Genomic DNA, 24,936 nt, shown 5'->3' with positions numbered 1-24,936 from the left:
AGTGAGGTAATTGATGAATCAGGTAAAGGTGGTTGGGCATCGGACACTACCCTGAGGGACTCATGCAGCAAAGTCTCAGTACTGGGGCAGAACAGTGGTTATCAGAGCTCCAGGTCCCAGGATCAATTCCCTGCTTGGGTCACTGTCTGTGCGGAGTCTGCATGTTCTCCTTGTGTCTGCATGAGTTTCCTCCGGATGCTCTGGTTTCCTACCACAGTCCAAAGATGTGCAGGCTAGGTGGGCTTGCCGTACTAAATTGCCGCTTAGTGCCCAAAAATGGTTAGGTGGTGTTGCGCGTTAAAATGGAGATGTAGGGATAGGGTGGAGGTGTGGGCTCATGTCGGGTGCTCTTTCCAAGAGCCGGTGCAGACTCGATGAGCCGAATGGCCTCCTTCTGCACTGTGAATGCCATGATTCACCTCTAACAATCGCAACCACATAGTTTTATGCCAATCATGACTTTCAGCAGTGGAGATTTCCCCTCATGGTTCCGACTGACCTCCATTTTAGACCATAGACCAGTACAGCACAGTACAGGCCCTTGAGTCCACGATGTTGTACCGACCATTTATCCAAATCTAAGATCAACCTAACCTACACCCCTTCAATAGGGGTAGGTATAGCACAGTGGGCTAAGCAACTGGCTTGCAATGATAAACAAGACCAGCAACGCTGGTTCACATTCACATACCAGCCTCCCCCAACAGGCGCTGGAATATCACTTTTAACAGTAACTTCATTGAAGCGTAATTGTGACAATAAGCTTTTATTATTTACTGCTGTACATGTGCCTGTCCAAGAGTCGCTTAAATGTCCCCAATGACCCCCTCCACCACATCTGCTGGAAGTGCATTCCACCCACTCTCTGTGTAAAGAACATACCACTGACATCTCCCCTGCACCTTCATCCAATCACCTTAAAATTAGATTATTTTTCTCAGTTGTGGTGCGGAATTTCCACTGCTGTTCAATTACGTGCTAAAATCAACAATGTAGAGAATGCGTGTAGCAGTTCAGTTGTTGCCAGTACATGGCCAGAAGGTTCAGAAATACGGCATTAAAAAATTCCGAGCAAACTAGATTGAAAGAAAAGATTAAGAAATAAAACAGCAAGACACAGAAGCACCGAATAATGTTAGAAAGCGTGATTTCTTATCATCTAACTAATTTGACCATCATGGAAAGGGGATACTTCACTCCATTCGCCAACTCTTCTCTGAATTTCCTCTGCGTCACTGCATAGACAAAAGTGTTTGTGCAGCAGCTGAGAAGCTGCAGCATTAAGCCTATTTCCCGAACAAATGTGGGCAATGAAACGGAATATTCCAAGTAATCTAATCGTCTCAATATCGAACAAACTGTAAACACCACCCACAGCACTATGAAATTTCCCGATATGAGAAACAACAAAATCATGGATTTCCTTCGGTTACCCATCTCTGGGTCACTGGGAGTTTCCCCGTTGCTTCGGCGCTGGAGTCGCCTGCGGGCTCTGCTGCTCACCAGTACGTGCCTGACCGTCAATGCATTGAGCAGTAGAATCAAAATAAATGGAATCAAAGGCGTTACAATGTAATGAATTAATTCAACTATGGCCCAGATCAGTGAATGGGATACACTGAGGCCCACGCGACAGAACCAGGAACTGTTCGAGAGCCAATATTCACTTGTAAACATAAAATACCAGGAAATGTTCTTCAAAAGGCTCAACACTGTCACAATTCCGAGGACCATTGCGGCAATTCTTTCAGTGCAATGTTTAGATTTTAGCTTCTGGCAAGTAATGGCTACAAATCGATCAAAGGTGAACGTGACCGTGAACCATACGGAACAGTCTGTGACAGCATAAAGCAGTACAGCATGGATATTACACAAAGGGATTATGCGCACAAAGTTAAATTGTTCCCAATAAACAATCGGAATTTGCCTCAATATCAGATCGATGATGACAACGAACAAATCCGCTGCCGCCATGGCCACCAGGTAGTAAGTAACGCATTTAGAGAGACCACACTTTCCCCGGCATAGAATGGCAATCGTTACCATGTTAACTGTAAATAAGAGCAAAATGTGAAAATTATTCAGCTGTCACGCAACAGAAGTTTAAAGATCTATCTGTGCAAAGGAATAGGCTGCATAACAGGGATATATATAAATATTACGATGTTGATGCATATCAATGCACTGATGCTATTGTCCTTCGAGCTAGGGGAGGTCATGGGTTGCACGGTATTGTCGGAGGAGCCTTGGTGATTTGTTTGACTGAGCATTTGTAGATGGTACAGATTTCTGCTCCTGTGAATCAGATATGGAGGAGGGATAGTATGTTTATGGAAATGGATTTGGAGCTGCTGAAGTAGGCTAGGTTCTCCTTGGTATTGTTGTGCTTCTTAGTACAGCTGCAGTCTCACGCATTAAATAAATGAAGAGTATTCCAAAGTGCATCTATCATGACTTTGGATGATAGAAAGTATTTAGAAAGTCAGGAGGTGAAGTTTTGTCTACTGTGTACGTACTTTGTATGTTTCCTTGGCCACAGAAAAACACTTTTCACTGTGCTTCGGCACATAGAACGTTGAAGAATACAACACAGAACCGGCCCTTCGGCCCACGATTTTGTGCAAAACCTTTGTCCTAGATTAAGAACAAATTTATCTAAAGCCCATCATTCTACCGTAATCCATGAACCTATCTAATAGCCGCTTGAATGTTTCCGACTCAACTACTTCCACGGGCAGTGCATTCCATGCCCCCACTACACTCTGGCTAAAGAACCTACCTCTGACATCCCCTATATTTCCACCATTCACCTTAAATTTATAGCCACTTGTAATGGTTTGTTCCACCCGGGGAAAAAGTCTCTGACTGTCTACTCTATCTGTCCCCCTGATCATCTTGTAAACCTCTATCAAGTCGCCCCTCATTCTTCTCCATTCTAATGAGAAAATACCTAGCACACTCAACCTTTCCTCATAAGACCTACTCTCCATTCCAGGGTACATTCTGGTGAATCCACTTTGCACCTTTTACAAAGCTTCCACATCCTTCCTAAAATGAGGCGACCAGAATTGCACACAGTACTCCAAATGTGGCATAACCAAGGTTTTGCACAGCTGCATCATCACCTCATGGCTCTTAAATTCAACCCATCTGGTAATGAACGCTAGCACACCATAGGCCTTCTTCACAGCTCTATCCACTTGACTGGCACCTTTCAAAGATCTATTAACATAGACCCCAAGGTCTCTCTGCTCCTCCACAATGCCAATAACCTTACTGTTAACCCTGTATTCCACATTCATATTTGTCCTTCCAAAATGGACAACCTCACACTTGTCAGGGTTAAACGCGATCTGCCAATTCTCAGCCCAGCTCTGCATCCTATCTATGTCTCTTTGCAATGAAGAACAGCCCTCCTCACTATCCACAACGCCACCAATCTTCGTATCGTCTGCAAATTTTCTGACCCACCCTTCAACTCCCTCATCAAAGTCATTAATGAAAATCACAAACAGCAGAGGACCCAGAACTGATCCCTGCGGTACGCCATTGGTAACTGGGCTCCAGGCTGAATATTTGCCATCCACCACCACTCTCTGACTTCTATCAGTTAGCCAGTTCGATCTCCAACTGGCCAAATTTCCCACTATCCCATGCCTCCTTACTTTCTGCATGGGGCACCTTATTAAATGCCTTACTAAAATCCATGTACACTACATCCACTGCTTTACCTTCATCCACATGCTTGGTCACCTCCTCAAATAATTCAATAAGACTTGTGAGGCAAGACCTACCCCTAACAAATCCGTACTGACTATCCCTAATCAAGCAGTGTCTTTCCAGATGCTCAGAAATCCTATCTCTCAGTATCCTTTCCATTACTTTGCCTACCACCGAAATAAGACTAACTGGCCTGTAATTCCTAGGGTTATCCCTATTCCATTTCCTGAACAGGGGCACGACATTCACCGCTCTCCAATCCCCTGGTACCACCCCTGTTGACAGTGAGGACGAAAAGATCATTGCCAACGGCTCTGCAATTTCATTTCTTGCTTCCCATAGAATCCTTGGATATATCCCGTCAGGCCCGGGGGACTTGTCTATCGTTAAGTTTTTCAAAATGCCCAACACATCTTCCTTTCTAACAAGTATCTCCTCGAGCTTACCAGTCAGTGGCAATAAATCAAATCAAATCAAAATCCAATCAAATCAACTAATCGTAAAGCTTCCACTGAAATATTGTTTAAACAGATTGTCAATTAACATATTGTTTCTGGATTTTTTTAATGTTAGCCTTCAAAGAATATGTCATGTCTCTTTGTCCTCCTCCTCTGCTTAACATGCAATAGTTTATCATGTCCGAGGTTATTGAATAGGTATTTCACGCTCCAATGTTCGACCCCTTTTTCGAACAGAATATACATAAAGCCGCTTTAAGTCTTCTGCGCGCAGGCAGCACGGTGGCGCAGTGGGTTAGCCCTCCAGCCTCACGGCGCTGCAGTCCCAGGTTCGATCCCAACTTTGGGTCACTGTCGATGTGGAGTTTGCATATTCTCCCCATGTTTGCGTGGGTTTCGTCCCCACAGCATAAAAATGTGCAAGCGAGGTGGATTTGGCTAGATTGACGCTTTACTGGGGAGGGTTAATTGGGTGTTCTCAATTTTTAAAAAAGTCTTCTGTGAACAGGTGTGTCCAGCGGCCAATGAACATAGGAGCATATGTTGATTGGATAAACCAAAATAGGACATATATATAATCCTATATATCATATACCTATCCACCCATCCGAATTGTCTATCTCCATAGAACTGCCCGTCCGTCGCTCCATTCATTCATCTGTCCATCCATTCATCCATCTGTCTGTCCATCTGTATCGATCTATGTCACTATCTATCAATTCAGCTCTCATTCTGCTCTGCCAGAAAGCAAGGAAGAAAGAGAGACTGAAAATGAAATAAAGGATGGAAGGAAAGAGCGAGAGAGCAGTAAATAAACAAAGGCAGAAAGAAGTTTTTGTCTCGAACTGTGCTGACTGTTGCGATATGAGAAACATAATTAAAGAAAGAACTACACACGCAACCTAAAATAAGACGTATTGTTAATTTGAGATTATTGATCCAATTGCTGTAGGTCATTACATACCCGGAACACCAAATGCAGCTAAGACGGGAAAGTAAATCTTCTGAATATCGGCAATTGCCCAGAGAATCTTGAGCTTGGTCAAAAAGTTGAGCGACATTATCCTCACTTCCCTGAAAGCAAATGGTTCAAAATGTCTCCATGACGTTGCGAACGATTCTCACTGATACATGTGCAAGATTCGTCCCAATTATAGGAGAGCGGATTCAACCAGCTGCAAAATCATATCCCAAGCTGCCTCGACTTAATTGCAATCAGAAACCAAACAGAGAGAGAGAGAGAAATAAAGTAGGAAATAAAGAGAGAAAGAAAAAAGAATGAAAGAAAGAGAAAGAAGGAAGAAAGAGAGAAAGAGAGAGAGAAAGAAAGCGAGAGAGAAAGTGAGCGAGAGAGAGAGAGAAAGAGAGAACGAGAGAGAGAAAAGAGAGAAAGAAAGAAAGAGAGAAAGAAGGAAGAAAGAAAGAAAGAGAAAGAGAGAAAGAAAGAGAGAAAGAGAGAGAGAGAGCGAGAGAGAGAAAGAGAGAAAGAGAGAGAGAAAGAAAGAAATTAGTTGCTTCTTGAATTTGTACTGTATATATTAAAATTCTATCGTTCGTTGAGAACTGCTCTGTATTTTCCTTGTTTTGAATCGCTGTTAATAACTACCATACGAGTCATATGAAAAACTGAACATCGCCCAAAACTGAAGGTTGTTCAACACGCCATGCTTGATGTTCAGGGATGATGAATAAATCGAGTCGACACTGTAATTTTCCAATTTCAGTTTCAACAATATTAAGCACGTGGTCGTTGATTGAGCACAATTTGTCCAGGTACTCGAATCCATTTGTGGAAGCATTCTGAAATCTCACATGCAATTTTAACATAACCTGGCCAGCAAATTTGGAAGGGGGACGTGAGCGTTTTCTTGCCTAACTACTCGATTGTTCCCACAAGTGAACGACAGACCTCGATCGTTCCTCGACGAGAAAAGAGAACGTTGTGTGTGTGGGGTTATGGGGTGAAGAATGAGGAGTGGCACCAAGTGAATTGCTGATTTGGGGGTCGATGCAGAGAAGGTGAATCAACTGGATTCCTTCTGCCCTTTAAACATGCAGTCAAATCACTTATATATTATTCTCTGTTGCATTTATTATTATTATTTTTGAACAGTACAGCACAGAACAGGCCCTTCGGCCCTCGATGTTGTGCCGAGCAATGATCACCCGACTCAAACCCACGTATCCACCCTATACCCGTAACCCAACAACCCCCTCCTTAACCTTACTTTTTTTAGGACACTACGGGCAATTTAGCATGGCCAATCCACCTAATCCGCACATCTTTGGACTCTGGGAGGAAACCGGAGCACCCAGAGGAAACCCACGCACACACGGGGAGGACGTGCAGACTCCGCACAGACAGTGACCTAGCTGGGAATCGAACCTGCCTTGCACCGAGCACGACTTCAAGATCCGGTGTAAACTGATATTTAAATGACAATCATGAATTTCAAACTTAGAAAGCACTTTCTTTGTATCATCAGTAATGGGAGACCCTTCATCGCTAGATAGCAATCTAAATTTTATTAAGGCGAGGAATTGACAAGATTTGATAGAAATAAATTGATGATTTTGGAGGAAATGATGATACTGTGGACGCAAAAGCGCCACAAAAGTTGGCTCACACACCTCAAGATATTAAAAGGACAAAGAAGAGAACAAAGAAAAATTACAGCACAGGAAGAGGTCCTTGGGCCCTCCAAGCTTGCGCCGATCCAGATTCTTGATCTAAAACGGTTGCCTATTTTCTAAGAAAAAGTATCCCTCTGCTCCCTGCCCATTCATGTATATGTCTAGATACATCTTAAATGACGCTATCGCGCCTGCCTCTATCACCTCCGCTGGCAATGCGAACCAGGCACCCACCACCCTCTACGTAAAGAACTTTCCACGCAAATCTCCCTGAAACTTTTCCCCTCTCACCTTGAACTCGTGGCCCCTAAAAGGAGCGTGTGAGCAATGTTTAGATAATCTTGTAATAATATATCTCGATTTGGAGCTGCAGATTGTACAGGATCATAGAACATAGAACATAGAACGATACAGCGCAGTACAGGCCCTTCGGCCCTCGATGTTGCACCGACATGGAAAAAAAAACTAAAGGCCATCTAACCTACACTATGCCCTTATCATCCATATGCTTATCCAATAAATTTTTAAATGCCCTCAATGTTGGCGAGTTCACTACTGTTGCAGGTAGGGCATTCCACGGCCTCACCACTCTTTGCGTAAAAAACCCACCTCTGACCTCTGTCCTATATCTATTACCCCTCAATTTAAGGCTATGTCCCCTCGTGCTAGCCACCTCCATCCGCGGGAGAAGGCTCTCGCTGTCCACCCTATCTAACCCTCTGATCATTTTGTATCATTGTTAAAGCCATTTTATAATTTAGGAAACGTAGAAGTCATAATTGGTAAGTTATTGGCTCAACAGTCCAATATATGTCGTGGAGAAGTTAATGTAGTTTAGTAGAGTAACTGGGATATTTGGTAATCAATAGTGCCACTTGGAGAGCGTTGGAGGCGATGTATATTTTCTTCCCTCTTTCACACCTCTTTCTGGTACCTGCTGACGGTCTATCCTTGGCCCCTTACAAATCCTCGCTCAAGAATAGTCTTTAACGTGCACCGTGGCAACTCTCGGCCACAACACATTGCGACGTGTCTCAACTCCTCCACTGTTCATGATTATCAGGTGAAGTGTCTGATATGCAACTTTGTCTGAGCATAAATGACCTTCTATTGCATTTTGGGATGATTGAGTAAATTGTCTTCATTCCCCATTCTGAACTTCATTCCATTGAACCCAAAGAAGTCCTCCAGTGCATAAAGAGGCCATTCGGCCCATCGAGTCCCCGCCTACCCCCTCAAAGAGCACCCTACCTGGGCCCAATACTCCACCGGAAACCCTGCCCAATCTCTGGACATTAAAGGGCAATTTAGAATGGCCAATCCACCGATCGGACGAGATTTTTTCCCCACGTAATGACCCAGCACTTACATTCATAACCTTGGAATCATATGTTATCCCAACTCAGTTTTAATCATGAATAGGTACACTGGAATACAGAAGCAGAAGTAGGCCATTCGCGCCCTCGAGATTGCACCGCTATTTGAATACATTATGGTTGGCCTTCTGTTCCAACGTCGTATACCCACACAGGGCTAAATCGCTGGCTTTGAAAGCAGACCAAGGCAGGTCAGCAGCATGGTTCAATTCCCTTAACAGCCTCCCCAGACAGGCGCCGGAATGTGGCGACTAGGGGCTTTTCACAGTAACTTCATTGAAGCCTACTAGTGACAATAAGTGATTTTCATTTCATTTTCATTTCATTTCACCCTGTTAATGTCATTGGTCTGTAAAAGTCTATTGCCCTCTCCTTTGACATGCTCAGTGACTGACCTTCTGCAGCTTTCTGGGGTACAGCATTCCAAAGATTCACCAGCATCTGACGGAAGAAATTCCTCCTCATCTCGGCGGTAAATGGCCTGCCCCTTATTCTGCAACGGTGTCCCCAGGTTTTGGCGTTTTATGCATTTGGGCACTTCAATAAGATCTCCTCTCATTCTTCAAAACGTTGAGGAATACAGTTGCAATCTGTCATGTCACATTACCTTTAAGAAATGGGTGTTAAGAAATGTACCTTTAAGAAATGGTGGTTTATCAGCGATGTCAGAGTGTGGGTAGAGCTGGGCTGTCTGTCAGCTTTTTACTTTCGTTTTAGGCTGTTTGCTGCAGGGTGTGTTTCAGTTTCATTTTCAGTGTTGGAGCTGAAGCCAGACAGAGCAGGTGTACTGTTGATCTCTCTGCCATGAAAAGACTATCTCTTGATCATTTGGTGAATTCAGAATTATAAATGTTGTCAGTAGTGAATGTAAAGCTAATGTGCTTCTGTTAAAAGTTGTTCCTTTTGTCTTCTGGTAGTTGTTTGGGAAGTTATTAAGGATTACTTAGTGTTGTACTCTTTGGGGGTTGTATTTGAATTGATGGTTACTAAGATGTTCACTGTACGTTTTAAAAAAGTTAACTTGAATTCATAGAATAAACATTGTTTTGCATTAAAAAATAATTTTTCATCTCTGCTGTGCCACACCTGTAGAGTGTGCCGTGGGCTTCCCATACCACAATCTATTCAAAGTTGTGGGTCAGGTGAACTCTATGATACACTCTGGGGTTCTCTAAACCCTGGCGCATAAGAAATCTGAGATAGCTTTGCTCCATAAAAGGGGTAAATGTGAATGTAATTCACCAGAGTCTGAGACGGCAATAGGCTGCTTTCCCCTTTGAGGGGGAGAAGTAACTTGTGGTGATTTAACCTGATAATTACCATACCTTCGATTAGGGTCAAGGTTTTGAAGGCCTTCATGATACTATTTTCAACAATATCAAACCTCCTTATTCAGCTCACCTGTTGGTGAAACAGTCATCCACTTTATTATCCCCAGCCTGGGTTGTTTCAGTGCACGTCCAGATTATGGCCTCACACTCTACCTTTTATGACCCTGAGGTTATAAAGAATTGTGCAGTCCATTCCATTACAAGCAGCCAGCTTTGTACATTCTTTGCCCCGTGCTCGCTGACCCAGATGGGCTCCTTCTCAAGAAATTATTTTCGTCGCTCTTAATTTCCAATCTCTCCATTGTCCATCCTCTCTTTCTTCAATAATCACAAGAGTTGAATAGAATATGACGGAAAACTGGTTTAGACAACTCCCGCCAGGTCTTGCTGAAACACTTGATACATACGAGATTCTGCTGTCGTCTGACCAACGTCTTCATATCCTAGGACCACCTTGGAAAATCACCTCAGCTTCTGTTTTCCAAAGCTAATCTTTCCGTTTTCCTTTACTCCACCATTAATCGCGAGTGTAAAGAACTCATAGATTTCTTTGTCATTAAGATTACCCTTCCCTCAGGTTTTATTCTGTTTTCTTTCAAATCTGCCATATCATACGTCTTCAAAAATTAAGCAACATTTAATCCTTCTGTCCTTGTAAATTCTCACAGAAACTGTAACCCCGCCACCCACCAATTCCTCTCCGACGCCAATAGACCTTTTTGTACCTCTGAAGTTTATGCCAATTTTCCAGGAGTTGCGTGTTTGAATATCTTCAAACTGGGATCCATTTGACACGGGAACACAATAGCTCTCCTTTTTATCAAAGTCACAAATGTCACCATTTCTGATTGTGACAGCAGTAAACTACCCAATCCCTCCATTCTCGGTCTATCCACAGCCTTTGATTAAAAGGGTGACCCCTTGTTTTTAAGTCACCCCTAGTTCTATATTCTCCCACAAGTGGAAACATCCTCTCCCGGTCCACCCTATCATGACCACACGGGGTCTTAGAAGTTTCAATCAAGTCCTTTAACATCCAAAAGATACAAGCCTGGTCTGTCCAACCTTTTCTCATTAGACATCCCTGCCCTGATCACCATTTGATCTTTCCAATCTAAAAATGACCCATTAAGTCAACTCTGTGCTTCCGGTTAGGCATCTGACCTTCTATCAATCTGATCTGTTACCCACTCTATCAAGAGCTTTAATTTTCCACAATAATCTTTGACATGGCATTTTCTCAAAGTACTTCTGGAAATCTAAGGCCAGAGTGTCCACCCTTTATGCAGTTGCTTCCTCAAGTAACTGAAATAAAGTGCAGCATGGTGGCGCATTGCTGCCTCACGGCACCGAGGTCCCAGGTTCGATCCCGGCTCTGGGTCACTCTCCGTGTGGAATTTGTATATTCTCCCCGTGTTCGCCTGGGTTTTGCCCCCTCGATGATGTGGCGATTTCGGAGACATGGGTAGAGCAGGGACAGGAATGGTTTTAGCAGGTTCCAGGATTTACATGTTTCTGTAAGAACAGTGAAGATGGTAAAAGAGGCGGGGGGGTGTGGCATTGTTAATCAAGGAAAGGATTACGGCGGCAGAAAGCACTTTTGAGGACTCGTCTACTGAGGTAGTATGAACCGAGGTTAGGAACAGGAGAGGAGAGGTCACCCTGTTGGGAGTTGTCTATAGACCTCCGAATAGTTCCAGAGATGTAGAGGATAGGATAGCAAAGATGATTCTCGACAGGAGCGAGAGTAGCAGGGTAGTTGTTATGGGGAACTTTAACTTTCCAAACATTGACTGGAAATCCTATAGTTCGAGTACTATAGATGGGTCCGTTTTTGTGTAGTGTGTGCAGGAGGGTTTTCTGACACAGTATGTAGACAGGCCAACAAGGGGCGATGCCACATTGGATTTGGTACTGGGTAATGAACCCGGCCAGGTGTTAGATTTAGATGTAGGTGAGCACTTTGGTGATAGTGATCACAATTCGGTTATGTTTACTTTAGCGATGGGCAGGGATAGGTATATACCGCAAGGCAAGAATTATAGCTGGGGGAAAGGCAATTATGATGCTATTCGGCAAGATGTAGGATGTACAGGATGGGGAAGGAAACTGCAGGGGATGGGTACAATCGAAATGTGGAGCTATTTCAAGAAAGAGCTACTGCGTGTCCTTGATAAGTATGTACCTGTCAGGCAGGGAGGAAATTGTCGAGCAAGGGAACCGTGGTTTACTAAGGAAGTTGAAGCACTTGCCAAGAGGAAAAAGAAGGCTTATGTTAGGATGAGGCATGAAGGCTCAGTTCGGGCACTTGAGAGTTACAAGTTAGCCAGGAAGGACCGAATGGGAGAGTTAAGAAGAGCGAGGAGAGGACAGGAAAAGTCATTGGCGGATAGGATCAAGGAAAACCCTAAGGCTTTCTATAGGTATATCAGGAACAAAAGAATGACTAGAGTAAGATTAGGGCCAATCAAGGATAGTAGTGAAAGTTGTGTGTGGAATCAGAGGAGATAGGGAAAGCGTTAAATGGATATTTTTCGTCAGTGTTTACACTGGAGAAAGACAATGTTGTGAGGAAAATACTCAGGTACAGTCGACCAGGCTAGATGGGATTGAGGTTCACAAGGAGGAGGTGTTAGCAATTTTGGAAAGTGTAAAAATAGATTAGTCCTCTGGGCCAGATGGGATTTATCCTAGGATTCTCTGGGAAGCCAGGGAGGAGATTGCAGAGCCTTTGTCCTTGATCTTTATGTTGTCTTTGTTGCCAGGATTAGTGCCGGAAGACTGGCGGATAGCAAATGTTGTCCCCTTGTTCAAGAAGGGGAGTAGAGACAATCCTGGTAATTATAGACCTGTGAGCCTTACTTCGGTTGTGGGTAAAATGTTGGAAAATGTTATAAGAGACTTAGGGCAGCACGGTAGCATGGTGGTTAGCGTAAATGCTTCACAGCTCCAGGGTCCCAGGTTCGATTCCCGGCTTGGGTCACTGTCTGTGCGGAGTCTGCACGTCCTCCCCGTGTGTGCGTGGGTTTCCTCCGGGTGCACCGGTTTCCTCCCACAGTCCAAAGATGTGCGGGTTAGGTGGATTGGCCATGCTAAATTGCCCGTAGTGTCCTAAAAAGTATGGTTAAGTTGATTAAGTTCAGTAAGTTGATTGGGTTACGGGTATAGGGTGGATACGTGGGTTTGAGTAGGGTGATCATTGCTCGGCACAACATCGAGGGCCGAAGGGTCTGTTCTGTGCTGTACTGTTCTATTTCTATTTCTAGATAGGGTGTCTCATCATCTTGAAAAGAACAAGTTGATTAGCGATAGTCAACGGTTTTGTGAAGGGTAGGCCATGCCTCACAAACCTTATTGAGTTTTTTCAGAAGGTGACCAAACAGGTGGATGAGGGTAAAGCGGTTGATGTGGTGTATATAGATTTCAGCTAGGCGTTTGGTAAGGTTCCCCACGGTAGGCTATTGCAGAAAATACGGAAGTATGGGATTGAATGTGATTTAGCGGTTTGGATCAGTAATTGGCTCGCTGATAGAAGGCAAAGGTTGGTGGTTGATGGCAAATGTTCATCCTGGAGTTCAGTTACTAGTGGTGTACCGCAAGAATCTGTTTTGGGGCCACTGCTGTTTGTCATTTTTATAAATGACCTGGAAGAGGGTGTAGAAAGATGGGATAGTAAATTTGCAGAAGACACAAAGGTCGCTGGAGTTGTGGATAGTGCTGCAGTTTCTTATAGGTTACAGAGGGACATAGATAAGCTGCAGAGCTGGGCTGAGAGGTGGCAGATGGAGTTTAATGCGGAAAAGTGTGAGGTGGTTCAATTTGGAAGGAGTAACAGGAATGCAGAGTACTGGGCTACTGGCAAGATTCTTGGTAGTGTAGATGGACAGAGATAGCTCGGCATCCAGGTACATAAATCCCTGAAAGTTGCCACCCAGGTTAATAGGGCTGTTAAGAAGGCATATGGTGTGCTAGCCTTTATCAGTAGGGGGATTGAGTTTCGGAGCCAAGAGGTCATGCTGCAACTGTACAAAACTCTGATGCGGCCGCACCTGGAGTACTGCCTGCAGTTCTGGTCACCACATTACAGGAAGGATGTGGAAGCTTTGGAAAGGGTTCAGAGGAGATTTACTAGGATGTTGCCTGGTATGGAGGGAAGGTCTAACGAGGAAAGGCTCAGGGACTTGAGGTTGTTTTCGTTAGAGAGGAGAAGGCTGACAGGTGACTTAATAGAGACATATAAGATAGTCAGAGGGTTAGATGGGGTGGACAGTGAGAGTCTTTTTCCTCGGATGGTGATGACCAACACGAGGGGACATAACATTAAATTGAGGGGTGGTAGATATAGGACAGATGTCAGAGGCAGTTTATTTACTCAGAGAGTAGTAGGGGTTTGGAACCCCCTGCCTGCAACAGTAGTAGACTCGCCACGTTTAAGGGCATTTAAGTGGTCACTGGATAGACATATGGATGAAAATGAAATTGTGAAGGTCAGATAGGCTTCAGATGATTTCATAGGTCGGCGCAACATCGAGGGCCGAAGGGCTCGTACTGCGCTGTAATTTTCTATGTTCAACCCAAAGGTGTGCAGGGTAGGTGGATTGGCCACGTTAAATTGCCCCTTAATTGAAAAAAAATGAATTGGGTACTCTAAATTTATTTTTCAAATGTAACTAAAATAAGTTGGTTATGAACGATTTCACCAAACCATGTTGAATTTTCCTGAATACCCTGGACGTCTAGTATATCTCCTTTAATAATACCTCCTAACATTTTCCCTGTGACAGATGTTAAGCTAACTGGATGGTAATTTTCCACTTTGTCTTCCCTCCTTTTTCAATACTGGCGCTCCATTTGCAATCTTCCAAGCTGATGGGACATGTCCAGAAAATAGATAGATTTGGGAAATTAAAACTAATGCACCACTTAAATCATCAGCCATTTGTTTCAACACCCGAGGATGAATTCCATCGGGACCCGAACATTTGGCAATCTGCAGTTCCAGAAACGTCACCCCATCAGCCTCACTTGCCTGGTGATTGTACTTTTCCTGCGTTCCTCCATTGCTTCCATTGGCTGAATTGTAACTGCTTCTGCTGTGCTGCTTGTATCCTCTACAGTGAAGATTGATGCAAGGTACCTGTTCAATTCACCTGCCATCTTCTTGTTCCCATTAACAATTCTCCCGATTCACTTTTTATTGGAGAAACGCTCACTTTATATTTTCAAAAATTTTTATGGAAACTCCTAGTATGGTTATGTACTTATGGCTAGCTTTTGCTCGCACAATAATTATCCTCTCTGTGTTAATCTTAAGTCACCATTTGTTCTTCCTTTTATTCTGTCCAATCGTTTGACATTCCACCTGTCTTTGCTGGGTTATATACCTTTGCTTTAGGTTTGACACTATCTTTAACCTTTATAGTTGATCACGGATGATGTGTCCATCTCCTGGACTTTTTCTTACTCATTATAATGCATATGGTCTGTGCCTCCTGACATATCCCCTTAAATATCTGCCGCTACATCTCTTTGACCTATCACCGAATATAATTTGCGAAATCACTTTCGCAAATTCTGCTTTCATAGGGCAGCACGATAGCACAAGTGGCTAGCACTGTGGCTTCACAGCACTAGGGTTCCCAGGTTCAATGCTGGATCACTGTCTGTGTGGAGTCTGGACGTTCTCCCCGTGTCTGTGTGAGTTTCCACCGGGTACTCCGGTATACTCCCACAGTTGAAAAACGTGCAGGTTATGTGGATTGGCAATGCAAAATTGCTCTTAGAGTCAATAAAAAGGTTAGGAGGGGTTATTGGGTTACGGGGATAGGGTGGAAGTGAGAGCTTAAACGGGTCGGTGCAGACTCGATGGGCCGAATGGCCTCCTTCTGCACTGTATGTTCCATGTGCTGCCTCACGGTGTCGAGGTCCCAGGTTCGATCCTGGATCGGGGTCACTGTCGGTGTGCAGTTTGCACATTTTCCCCGTGTTTGCGTGGGTTTCGCCCCCACAACCCAAAGATACGCAGGGTAGGTGGATTGGCCACGCTAAATTGCCTCTTAATTGGAAAAAATGCATTGGATACTCTAAATTTATTTTTAAGAAACACAAAAAAACTCTGCTTTCCTTTCCCTCATAAATATCCTTATTTAAATTGAAAAAAACATAGCCTTGGACCCACTTCTCCCTCCCTCAAAGCGAATGCAGATTTCAATCCTATAATGTTCACTGGTGCGGAGTGGTGCCCCTGCCATGAGATCATCAATTAACCCTAATTTGTTGCACAATACCAGGCCTGGTAGAGACTGCTCTTGGACTTTTTTCCCAGGACATTCTGTTCTCCGAAATTGTCGAGAAAACATAATATGAGCTCTTCATCCAGACCATCTTTCCCAATTTGACTTTTCCAGTCAATATGTAGATCGGGATCGCCCATGAGTATCATTGTGCATTGGCACGTTTCAGCACGGCATGTTTGATCTCGTGCACAATGCAGCCATGTTGCATCGCTGATTGTGTGAGTGATCGTTTCAGGGAGGGTGTCAGTCATAAGGTCTGCCTTTTCCAGGACGGTGCCAATGTCATTGAAACTGTTCAGGTGTATGCAGGCAAGTAAATGGTGGAAAGGCTTTGGGACATCAGGGGCTGGATTCTCCAAAAATGGGCCTACGTTCCCATACCGGCGTAAAAACGCTGACGTTTCACTCTTGGCTTTCCTCAACAAAGTCAAGAGCGGTTCTCCTACCTGCAGGGGGCGAGCAGCCCCCCGGGCAGCTTCTCATAGATCTGGCTTAGGAAATGGCTCCCGCAAGTATGGTGGGGAGTCGGCGTCTGTGTACGGCGGTGGGCTGCAGCGGCCCTGCTGTGCGCCATTGCGGACTCAGACCGCGGACCAACATCGACAATGTAGCACCCCCCCCCACCCCAGATGGCCCTCGCACGCGGATCCGAGCTGGCCAATCACTGCCCGAGCTGCCGGTGAGTCCCCCACCACTCCCTCCGGCGCATGATCCCCCCTGCAGTGCAGCTGCGGACTGAGTCTACCGCTGCCACCCAAGTTTCTCGACCAGCGATACATGGTTAGAACCACGCCGTCGGGAACTCGGCCAGTTTTGCCCAAAAATCAATAGGAGGGGTGGGGGGGGGGGGGGAGGCTCTGCTATTGGCCCCCAAGCCCTGCTACGTAATCTGCTTGCGGGTGATTCTCCGGCCCCCACGCCAATCGCGATTTTGGTGCTGAGCTGCGGGGAATCCAGCCCCAGGTATGGAGGGTAGTGGATTGGCTATATCTCAGAACACAGTAGGAATGGTCGTGGTGGTATGAAGAACAAATATTCTGAACCGGGGGGCTGTTTAGCACAGGGCTAAATCGCTGGCTTTGAAAGCAGAACAAGGCAGGCTAGCCTCCCCGAACAGGCGCAGGAATGTGGCGACTAGGGGCTTTTCACAGTAACTTCATTTGTAGCCTACTTGTGACAATAAGTAATTTTTAATTTTTTAATTTAATTTTATTGGTGAAATCAAAATGGCATCAAGCACATTAGGAAAACGCCATATCATCCGCCGTCCAATGCTTTGGGCGCTAGTTGAAAGGCAGACCTTCAAACCTTGTATCTGGGTGTATCGTGAGAAACAAGTTTGGCACTGTTCCTATTTGATTCCAGAACTACTCCCCACAACATGACAGGAGTCACCCTGGCAGTTCTTTGCTGGGACCATGTCTATGCACGAGGCTGTGATTGTTGTTTCCAGTTTAGGCAGGGACGGTGGAGTCGCAACAGGAAAATCAAATCAAATTAAAAATCGCAAAGCAGTAAGATCTGAGAGGGTGTTTAGGGGTGGTGACACAATCTGTCTCCGGAATTTCAGAGATGGCGCCAGCTGGGTCCTCGGAATGACATCAGAAAACGAACGTAGCCTGTAATCTACATAGTGAAATCCCAAGACAAAGTTCTAAAAAGGCACCTGGATCACCTCAGAGGTAGGGTGCCTGCCCCATTAAGAGTCCACCTGAGACCCCAAAGGGGTCCCTGGCACAGGGCTAACAGCAGTAGAGGATCCTATTCCCATCTCCGCCAATTGTTAGGGCTTGGTTCAAAATGGAGGCCAAGGAATTGGAGGTTCCAGTTAGGTAGGCGGTAGTTAGGAATAAAAAGCAATGAATACAATATGTCTAGAGGGTTGGAAAAGAAAAGCAGGGATGTACTTCTGATGCTATTTATGGCTCTGCTCAGGCCCTACTTGGAGTATTGTGAGCAGTTTTGGGTAGCATATATAAGGACGAATGCGCTGGCCTTGGAAAGGGTTCAGAGGAGGTTCACAAGAATGATCCCTGGAATGAAGAACGTGTCGTATGAGGAACGGATGAGGACTCTGGTTCTGTACTCGTTGGAGTTTAGAGGGATGGGAGGGATTAGTATTGAAACTTCCAGGATACTGCGTGGCCTGGATAGAGTGGACATGGAGAGAATGTTGCCACTGGTAGGACAAAGTAAAATCCGAGGGCACAGACCCAGCCCTATGATTCTTTTAAAATTGAGATGAGGAGGAATTTCTTCAACCAGAGGGTGGTGAATCTGTGGAACTCTTTGCTGCAAAAGGCTGCAGAGACCAAATCACTGAGTGTCTTTAAGACAGAGATAGATAGGTTTTTGATTAATTAGGGGATCAGAGGTTATGGGGAGAAGGCAGGAGAATGGGGATGAGAAACATATCAGCCATTATTGAATAGCAGAGAAAGCTCGATGGACCAAATGGCCTGATCATGCTCCAATGTCTTATGGTTTCCTCGACTGTGAATACCATGGCAACTCCAACATCCGTAACCCTGAGGTGCTCCCTGCGGAAGTGAAGATCGCCGATCCACTTCACCCCTTCCGATCCGACTCCATCTGCCACAGACTTGATGCCGAGTTTGAAGAGATGGAGGAGGCAACCACGCCGTGAAAGCATTGATGATGGAACGGACTTGACGAGGTAGGGGGAGGATGTCATAATGACCACGAAGGCCACAGTGATGATTGTCAGACTTCCCCGTGGGCTTCGTAGAATATGAGTTCCCTTATTGAGCGGACGGATGCTTACCCAATAGGAAGTATTCTTTAGGAACTTCAATCTAGAAGACCAGACCTGGAGTGGCATTCGAGCAAGGCCCCCGTATGGGGCTCAGGCAGTGTTCACCATATCTGTGGCTATTCTAGCTGTCTTAATAAACTTGAGTTTCCATGAAACCTGGCCTTGGGATAGTTTTCGCACACTGCTACCTCTATGAGGGAAGACACAACATGTAGTGCTGTACAAAATAATCGAGCTGCCAATAAGCAAGAGTCAGTGTGGGTGGTGTACCTAGACATTCCCAATCCCAAATTGTTGCAACACTTTACAATGGGAACCAGGTAAAGGAAACAGCTTTAGACCAGTCGCTATTTTCAGAATATTGTCGGCAGATTGAATTTAATTGTTCTATTCTCTGCTCCAATTGGATCTGCTGAATGAAGATGTCAAGTTACAGATATATATGGGAATAAAGAACCGATTCTCAAGGCCAGTGAAATCAATGAATTAGCAGAGGGTGAAAAGGAAATTTTGGCTGCTCAGGGAGATAATTCGGTAAACAGAATGCAATAAGTGCATAAGAGGCAGAGAAAGCAGCCTGTTCAAAATATGCAACCAGACAATGATTAGAAATTTGAGAAAAACGAGTGGTCTTTGTTGAGACCATCGCTGCCCAATATGGAAAACAGCTGCGACATTGAGATGGAAATCTAGGGGATTCTCCGTTCCCCCAGCCACGGCTTTCTCAGCTGCGCGCCATTCGCTGGTGGTGGGAATTTATCTTTCTGCCACTTGTCAATGGGATTTCCCATTGATGCCTCCCCATGTCACAGGCAATCCCGTGGGCGGGATACACTGCCAGGGGCAAAGGAGTATCCCGACTGTCGGAGAATCGCAGCCAGCCTTTCGAGTCCATGTGGCCCTTCTGCAGAACTGAAAAGGGAGAGTCGCGTTAAGAATTCTCTAATTTGAGAGGAAAGAGAGACAGAATGGAAGGTCAGGGATGTTCGAGCTGAGGAGGGATTGAGAAAGAGGCCGTGGACATTGGACAAATGGGGTGTTACTGATGCCTTGAAGGACTGAAGACTGTTAATAGTGGCACAGTGGGAAGAGAGTAGAGTGTACTGGGCGAGCAAAGGCCAGAGAGTGGGAGCAAAGCTGAACAACAAGGGACAGGTGGCCCTCGGGGGATGAGTGGGGTTCTGTTGGGGTAAGACAATGGAACATAAAGACAAAGCACAAAGGTGTGTGTGTGGGGGTGGTCAAGATGTTCACAATCTGATGTTGTTCAATTCAAATTTTGAGTCCAGAATATTCAATCCGAAGATGATAACAGATGTCTAGATCACTGCACTTAACTGAGAACTGCGATTGATGCAATGTTGCCTGCTCCACAACATGACTACATATAGATTTCAAATAACATCCTGACTGCTGTGTTCTTTTGTAGAACAGTTTCTGTTGGTCAATTTCATTGATGGAATAGAGGGCGCAGAGGAAAGGAACAGGTTGTGAATTTCTCAAGCAAAAGCAAAATAAAGTGGAAGTTATAATTTCGAATCTAAAAAGAGGGGAGATAAACCGATATTCATCTGGCAGGCCAAGCACCATCTGGGGAAACTGCACTGCAGGGATTGCAGGGAGTGTTGTATGTTGGGAATAACATTGTCGCTCAAATGAATCAGTCCCCGTTCTGTTACTTTATTGAAGCTGTTTTATGATTTGTGCTTCTTAAGGAGTGGGCAGTCTTGATAGACTTTTATATTGATAGTTCGTCCTATAGTATTGTTAAGGAAATGTTGAATTCTGTGGAATGTTTATTGGGATTGGAGAACTTTGTGTGAATGAATGCAGGCGCAGCGTGCAGATTGTCCCTCGGGTCATTTCCTGATTGCAAACTCAAATGTTGAGAAAGTCATTGAGTGGAACTTGTTTGACGTCACCTGTTTGTTCAGTGACTGTAAGTAAGCCAAGCCAGCTTGGGACCCGATTTACTGACCTGTTAGATTGCCTCTCCAATAAATAAAAGGACATTTTCCTCATGTGCCAAATGGAGAATTGCTCCCGGCATCCAAACAGAACATCACATTCCGGATTCGTGGAATAGAGTGAAAAGAAAACATGTCTCTTGGATTTCTGCTAAAACTCAAGATATTATGGGCATTTTATGACATACAGAAGATTTACTATCCGATTTTAGCTGTGGTTGGTGTCCCTGGTAAGTTACCAGTCAGGGCCAGTTATTCAAGCACTTGAGTATTAAAATATATGGTATCTTATTGCAGAACCTAGCTCTTTATTTTATAATTTTTCATCAGATAAAATACTGGCAACTCAACTTGTATCCTTGTCTATGATATCCAGTTGGATGCACAGTCTGTGTACCATGGGAAATATACGATTTTGTCCTTCCTTCCTTCTTCTCTGCTCTTTTCTCTCTTTCTTTCTCTGTCCTTCTTTCCCACATTCATTCTCACTTTCTGTCGATCTCACCCGCTTTCTTACTATCTCTCTTTCTATTTTTGCGTTTTGTGAGCATTCGATAGCGCCCCATGGACCAATAATATGGAGATGCCGGCATTGGACTGGGGTGAGCCCAGTAAGAAGCCTTACAACACCAGGTTCAAGTCCAACAGGTTTGTTTCAAATCACTAGCTTTCGGAGCACTGCTCCTTCCTCAGGTGAATGGAGGAAGGAGCTGCGCTCCGAAAGCTAGCGTTTGAAACAAACCTGTTGGACTTTAACCTGGTGTTGTAAGACTTCTTACTGGACCAATAATAAGCATTTGTGTTCATTGGCAACAAATAAATATTGCTTCGCCATTGATGATAGTTACTAATTGAGTGGAAACAATCTATTTCGATATCAAGCTTATTTTAAACTGCAGTCCAAGGCTTGTTACTGGTACATTGCAATGAGAGATAATGTGATATATTCTCTGTAAATACTGAGCCAGAGAAACGGGATGAGAAGTTGTTACCCTTTTAGTCTGCAGGTTATATTTGGCTAATTCCTTGCACGATTTCAGCACTTCCAGACTTTCTATTATTATTATATTATTATTAAAAGGGATTATTATTTAAATGATAAAATATTAAAACATGCTGTTGTGCAGTGAGACCTGGGTGTGCTAGTGCATGAGTCGCAAAAAGTTGGTTTACAGGTGATTAAGAAGGCAAATGGAATTTTGTCCTTCATTGCTCGAGGGATGGAGATTTAGACTAGGGAGGCCCTGCTGCCAATGTATAAGGTGTTAGTGAGGCCACACCTGGAGTATTGTGTTCAGTTTTGTTCCCCTTACCTGAGAAAGGACGTACTGGCACTGGAGGGCGTGCAGAGGAGATTCGCTAGGTTAATCCAGAGCTGATGAGGTTGGATTACGAGTAGACTGGGATTGTATTCGTTGGAATTTAGAAGGATGGGGGGGGGGGGAGGGATCTTATAGGAACTATATAAAATTATGAAGGGAATAGATAGGATAGATGTGGGCAGGTTGTTTCCCCTGGCCGGTGAAAGCAGAACGAGGGGGCATAGCCTCAAAATAAGGGGAAGTAGATTTAGGACTGAGTTTAGGAGGAACCTCTTCACCCAAAGGGTTGTGAATCTATGGAATTCCTTGCCCAGTGAAGCAGTTGAGGCTCCTTTATTAAATGTTTGAAAGATAAAGATAGAGCTGAGTCCACAATAGATCAGCCATGGTCTCATTGAATGGCGGCGCAGGCTCGAGGGGCCAGATGGTTTACTCCTGCTGCTAGTTCTTATGTTCTTACATCTTCCTCAGGAAGCACTCGCTTTTTCTTTACGGATACAAGGGAATTCTGTGGTTGAACTGCAGCTTATGATGATGTTTAGAAATCAGTGCATTGTAGGTTTTAACTTCCATTAATTGGTTTGTTCATGACCTTGACAGTTGCTTACAGTTGTTGAATGAGAACGTGAACTCTGAGATATTGTGTCGCTGTCCTTAATACCTTGACAAAATGCCCATCATCAATCAGAAAATCGACTGTCTGACAATCACAGTCGTTAAGCATCGTTTATGATTCTTTTCTGCAAGATAATTTCACCTTCCCAGCTCGGCACTTCAATACCCGTACGCCTCAACAACTAGTGCAGTGAAATTGAAACTTGGAAAAGTCCCTCATTTTTATCTTCCCCCGGATTATATGTAAATGTGATCAATGTCAATTCTGGAGGCGAATGGAAAAGTGGACATTTTCAGAGTGGCTGGGCTATAACGGGGTGGTAGGGAAGTTATAACTACACCCTCTGTTCTTTCGACCTAATTCAGCTTTGGTGCTGTCGCTGAAAGCAATAATGGGTATGGAAGAGGGTATAGCTCAGAATCACCAGAATTATACCGTGGCTCAAATGATTACATTGTGAGACAGGGTTCATGCACGAGTGTTAAGTTCCCATAAATATTCAAGATGTAAATATGATCAGTTGTTTGAAATCAAATTATTTGAAATGAATGCAAATGAATTATTTCTTCTGCCAAACATGTCTGAATCAAAGCTGCAGCTGTGTGGTTGCACAATCAGGTAATGACCTCTTACAGCAAGAAGTTTGGACCCATCTGCCCTCATAATCCTTTAACAAGTAGGTGGATAGATAATTTAAAAAAGGGTATTTGATGAGCGTGACCTTTAAGGATTAGAGATGCAAAGCACCTAAATTGAGTTAATTTACAAATCAGACAAATTCTATTTGATAATTGGAGAATTTCCAAGGTGTTAAAAGGCCAAACACTGGCCGTAAATAAATGGCTTTCCAAAATCCTAAATGACTGCTTAGGTATTAATTCACAATGAATTTTCATGCTTTAACTATGTTTCATTTGATTTTGTCGAATCAATTATTTGTTCATTCATTGCTGGTCACGGAATAAAATTCCTACCTCGAATGGTCTGTTTCCCCAAAAAAAACCCAACTCAATTCAAGCGCTGGGTACAAACGCAAGCTGCCGATTTTTTCGTCATTTACAGCTTATTGAAATAAAATGTTTATATGCACATTCTACAATGCCTTTCTTTTCATCAATTATGATCATCTGATGTACGTTAAAACGCTCCCTATTTTCCCCTTGCTTACAGTTAATGCAGTGACGATTTTGATCCTGTCCCGGGGAAAATGTGGTCTCTCCAAATGTGTCACTGGATATCTGGTCGCCATGGCAGCGGCAGATTTACTGGTCATAATATTCGATCTGATACTGAGGCAGATTCCCATTGTTTATCGATCAGAATTTGCTTTTCTGTTGTATGTCAGAGTGTGTAACGTCCACGCCGTTCTGCTTTATGCTGTCACAGACTGCTCTGTCTGGTTTACTGTCGCTTTCACCTTTGATCGATGTGTAGCCATTTGTTGTCAGAAGCTAAAGTCCAAATATTGCACTGAGAGAACAGCAGCTATGGTGCTCGGGACAGTGACGCTCCTCAGCTGTTTGAAGAACACCTTCTGGTATTTTATGTATACAAGTGCATATTGGCTTTCAAATAGTCCCTGGTTTTGCCTCGTGAAGGTCTACATATCCCGTTCACTCACCTGGACCGTGGTTGAATTACTGCATCATATCTTAAATCCTTTTATTCCATTTCTTTTGATTCTAATCTTCAATGCATTGACGGTCAGACACATTTTAATGGCAAGCAGAGCCCGTCGGAGGCTCAGGAGACGGAGTAGTGGGGACAGTCCCAAGGACCCAGAGATGGGAAATAGACGGCAATCGATGATTGTGCTATTCATTATATCAGGCAATTTCATATTGTTATGGGCGGTGTTTACGGTATGTTCTGTATGGAGACGATTGGATTACTTTGGCTACCCAGTTTCTCTGCCCTCCTTTGTACCTGAAATTGGTTTCATGCTCCAACTCCTGAGCTGCTGCACCAACACGTTTATCTACGCAGTTACTCAGAGCAAATTCAGAGCGGAATTGAGAAACGGAGTGAAATATCCAATCGTCATAATGATCAAACTAATTCGATGACAAGACTTCCTAATTTCTAACATTAATGTGTATATCAGAAGACCAGAGCAGGTTTAAATAAAAACAATTTGAAGGATAAAGAGATAGTTTGAGCATCGACTAGTATCTCACAAACTCAGAAGTGTTTTCTAAATTCAGAAATATTAAAAGGCAAAAGGAAGAACGTGAGAGCAAGTGATATTCTTTGGGTTTTGAGGACTGGTTAGGTGCGAATGAGCACTTTGCAACTGTCTGATAAATAAGGGTTTTTTTCAGCTAATGTTACAGTAAACAAAGTATTAGAGAAATTGAGCAGGATGGTTCGCAAGTAAAAGTAAAATACTGTATGTACTGGAAAGCTGAAATAAAAGACGAACGTACTGAGAAAACGCAAC

General features: G+C 44.0%; 2 protein-coding genes across 2 annotated transcripts; one reads left to right on the top strand and one right to left on the bottom strand.

Moving 5' to 3' along the window:
- Nucleotides 1–1,155: 1,155 nt before the first annotated feature.
- LOC119958283 (probable G-protein coupled receptor 139) lies at nucleotides 1,156–5,239 on the bottom strand. Its single transcript, XM_038786715.1, has 2 exons — nucleotides 5,143–5,239; nucleotides 1,156–2,051 (listed from the first exon to the last, which is right to left on the bottom strand). Exons 1-2 carry the CDS (start codon nucleotides 5,237–5,239, stop codon nucleotides 1,156–1,158), a joined length of 993 nt encoding a protein of 330 aa, XP_038642643.1.
- Nucleotides 5,240–20,691: 15,452 nt separating this feature from the next.
- On the top strand, nucleotides 20,692–24,562 carry LOC119958282 (probable G-protein coupled receptor 139). The gene is made up of 2 exons (XM_038786714.1): nucleotides 20,692–20,788; nucleotides 23,667–24,562. The coding sequence occupies exons 1-2, from the start codon at nucleotides 20,692–20,694 to the stop codon at nucleotides 24,560–24,562; spliced, it is 993 nt and encodes a 330-aa protein (XP_038642642.1).
- Nucleotides 24,563–24,936: the final 374 nt, after the last annotated feature.

The sequence above is a fragment of the Scyliorhinus canicula genome, chromosome 29 (genome assembly GCF_902713615.1).
Source record: "Scyliorhinus canicula chromosome 29, sScyCan1.1, whole genome shotgun sequence".
NCBI classification, from domain to species: domain Eukaryota; kingdom Metazoa; phylum Chordata; class Chondrichthyes; order Carcharhiniformes; family Scyliorhinidae; genus Scyliorhinus; species Scyliorhinus canicula.
This window is presented reverse-complemented; position numbering and strand designations above follow the sequence as displayed.

Coding starts and splice junctions, on each gene's coding strand:
- LOC119958283 (XM_038786715.1), bottom strand. CDS start 5,239: ATGTCGCTCAACTTTTTGACCAAGCTCAAGATTCTCTGGGCAATTGCC. Junction 2,052..5,142: donor AGCTGCATTTGGTGTTCCGG/GTATGTAATGAC, acceptor TCTTATTTACAG/TTAACATGGTAACGATTGCC.
- LOC119958282 (XM_038786714.1), top strand. CDS start 20,692: ATGTCTCTTGGATTTCTGCTAAAACTCAAGATATTATGGGCATTTTAT. Junction 20,789..23,666: donor AGCTGTGGTTGGTGTCCCTG/GTAAGTTACCAG, acceptor CCTTGCTTACAG/TTAATGCAGTGACGATTTTG.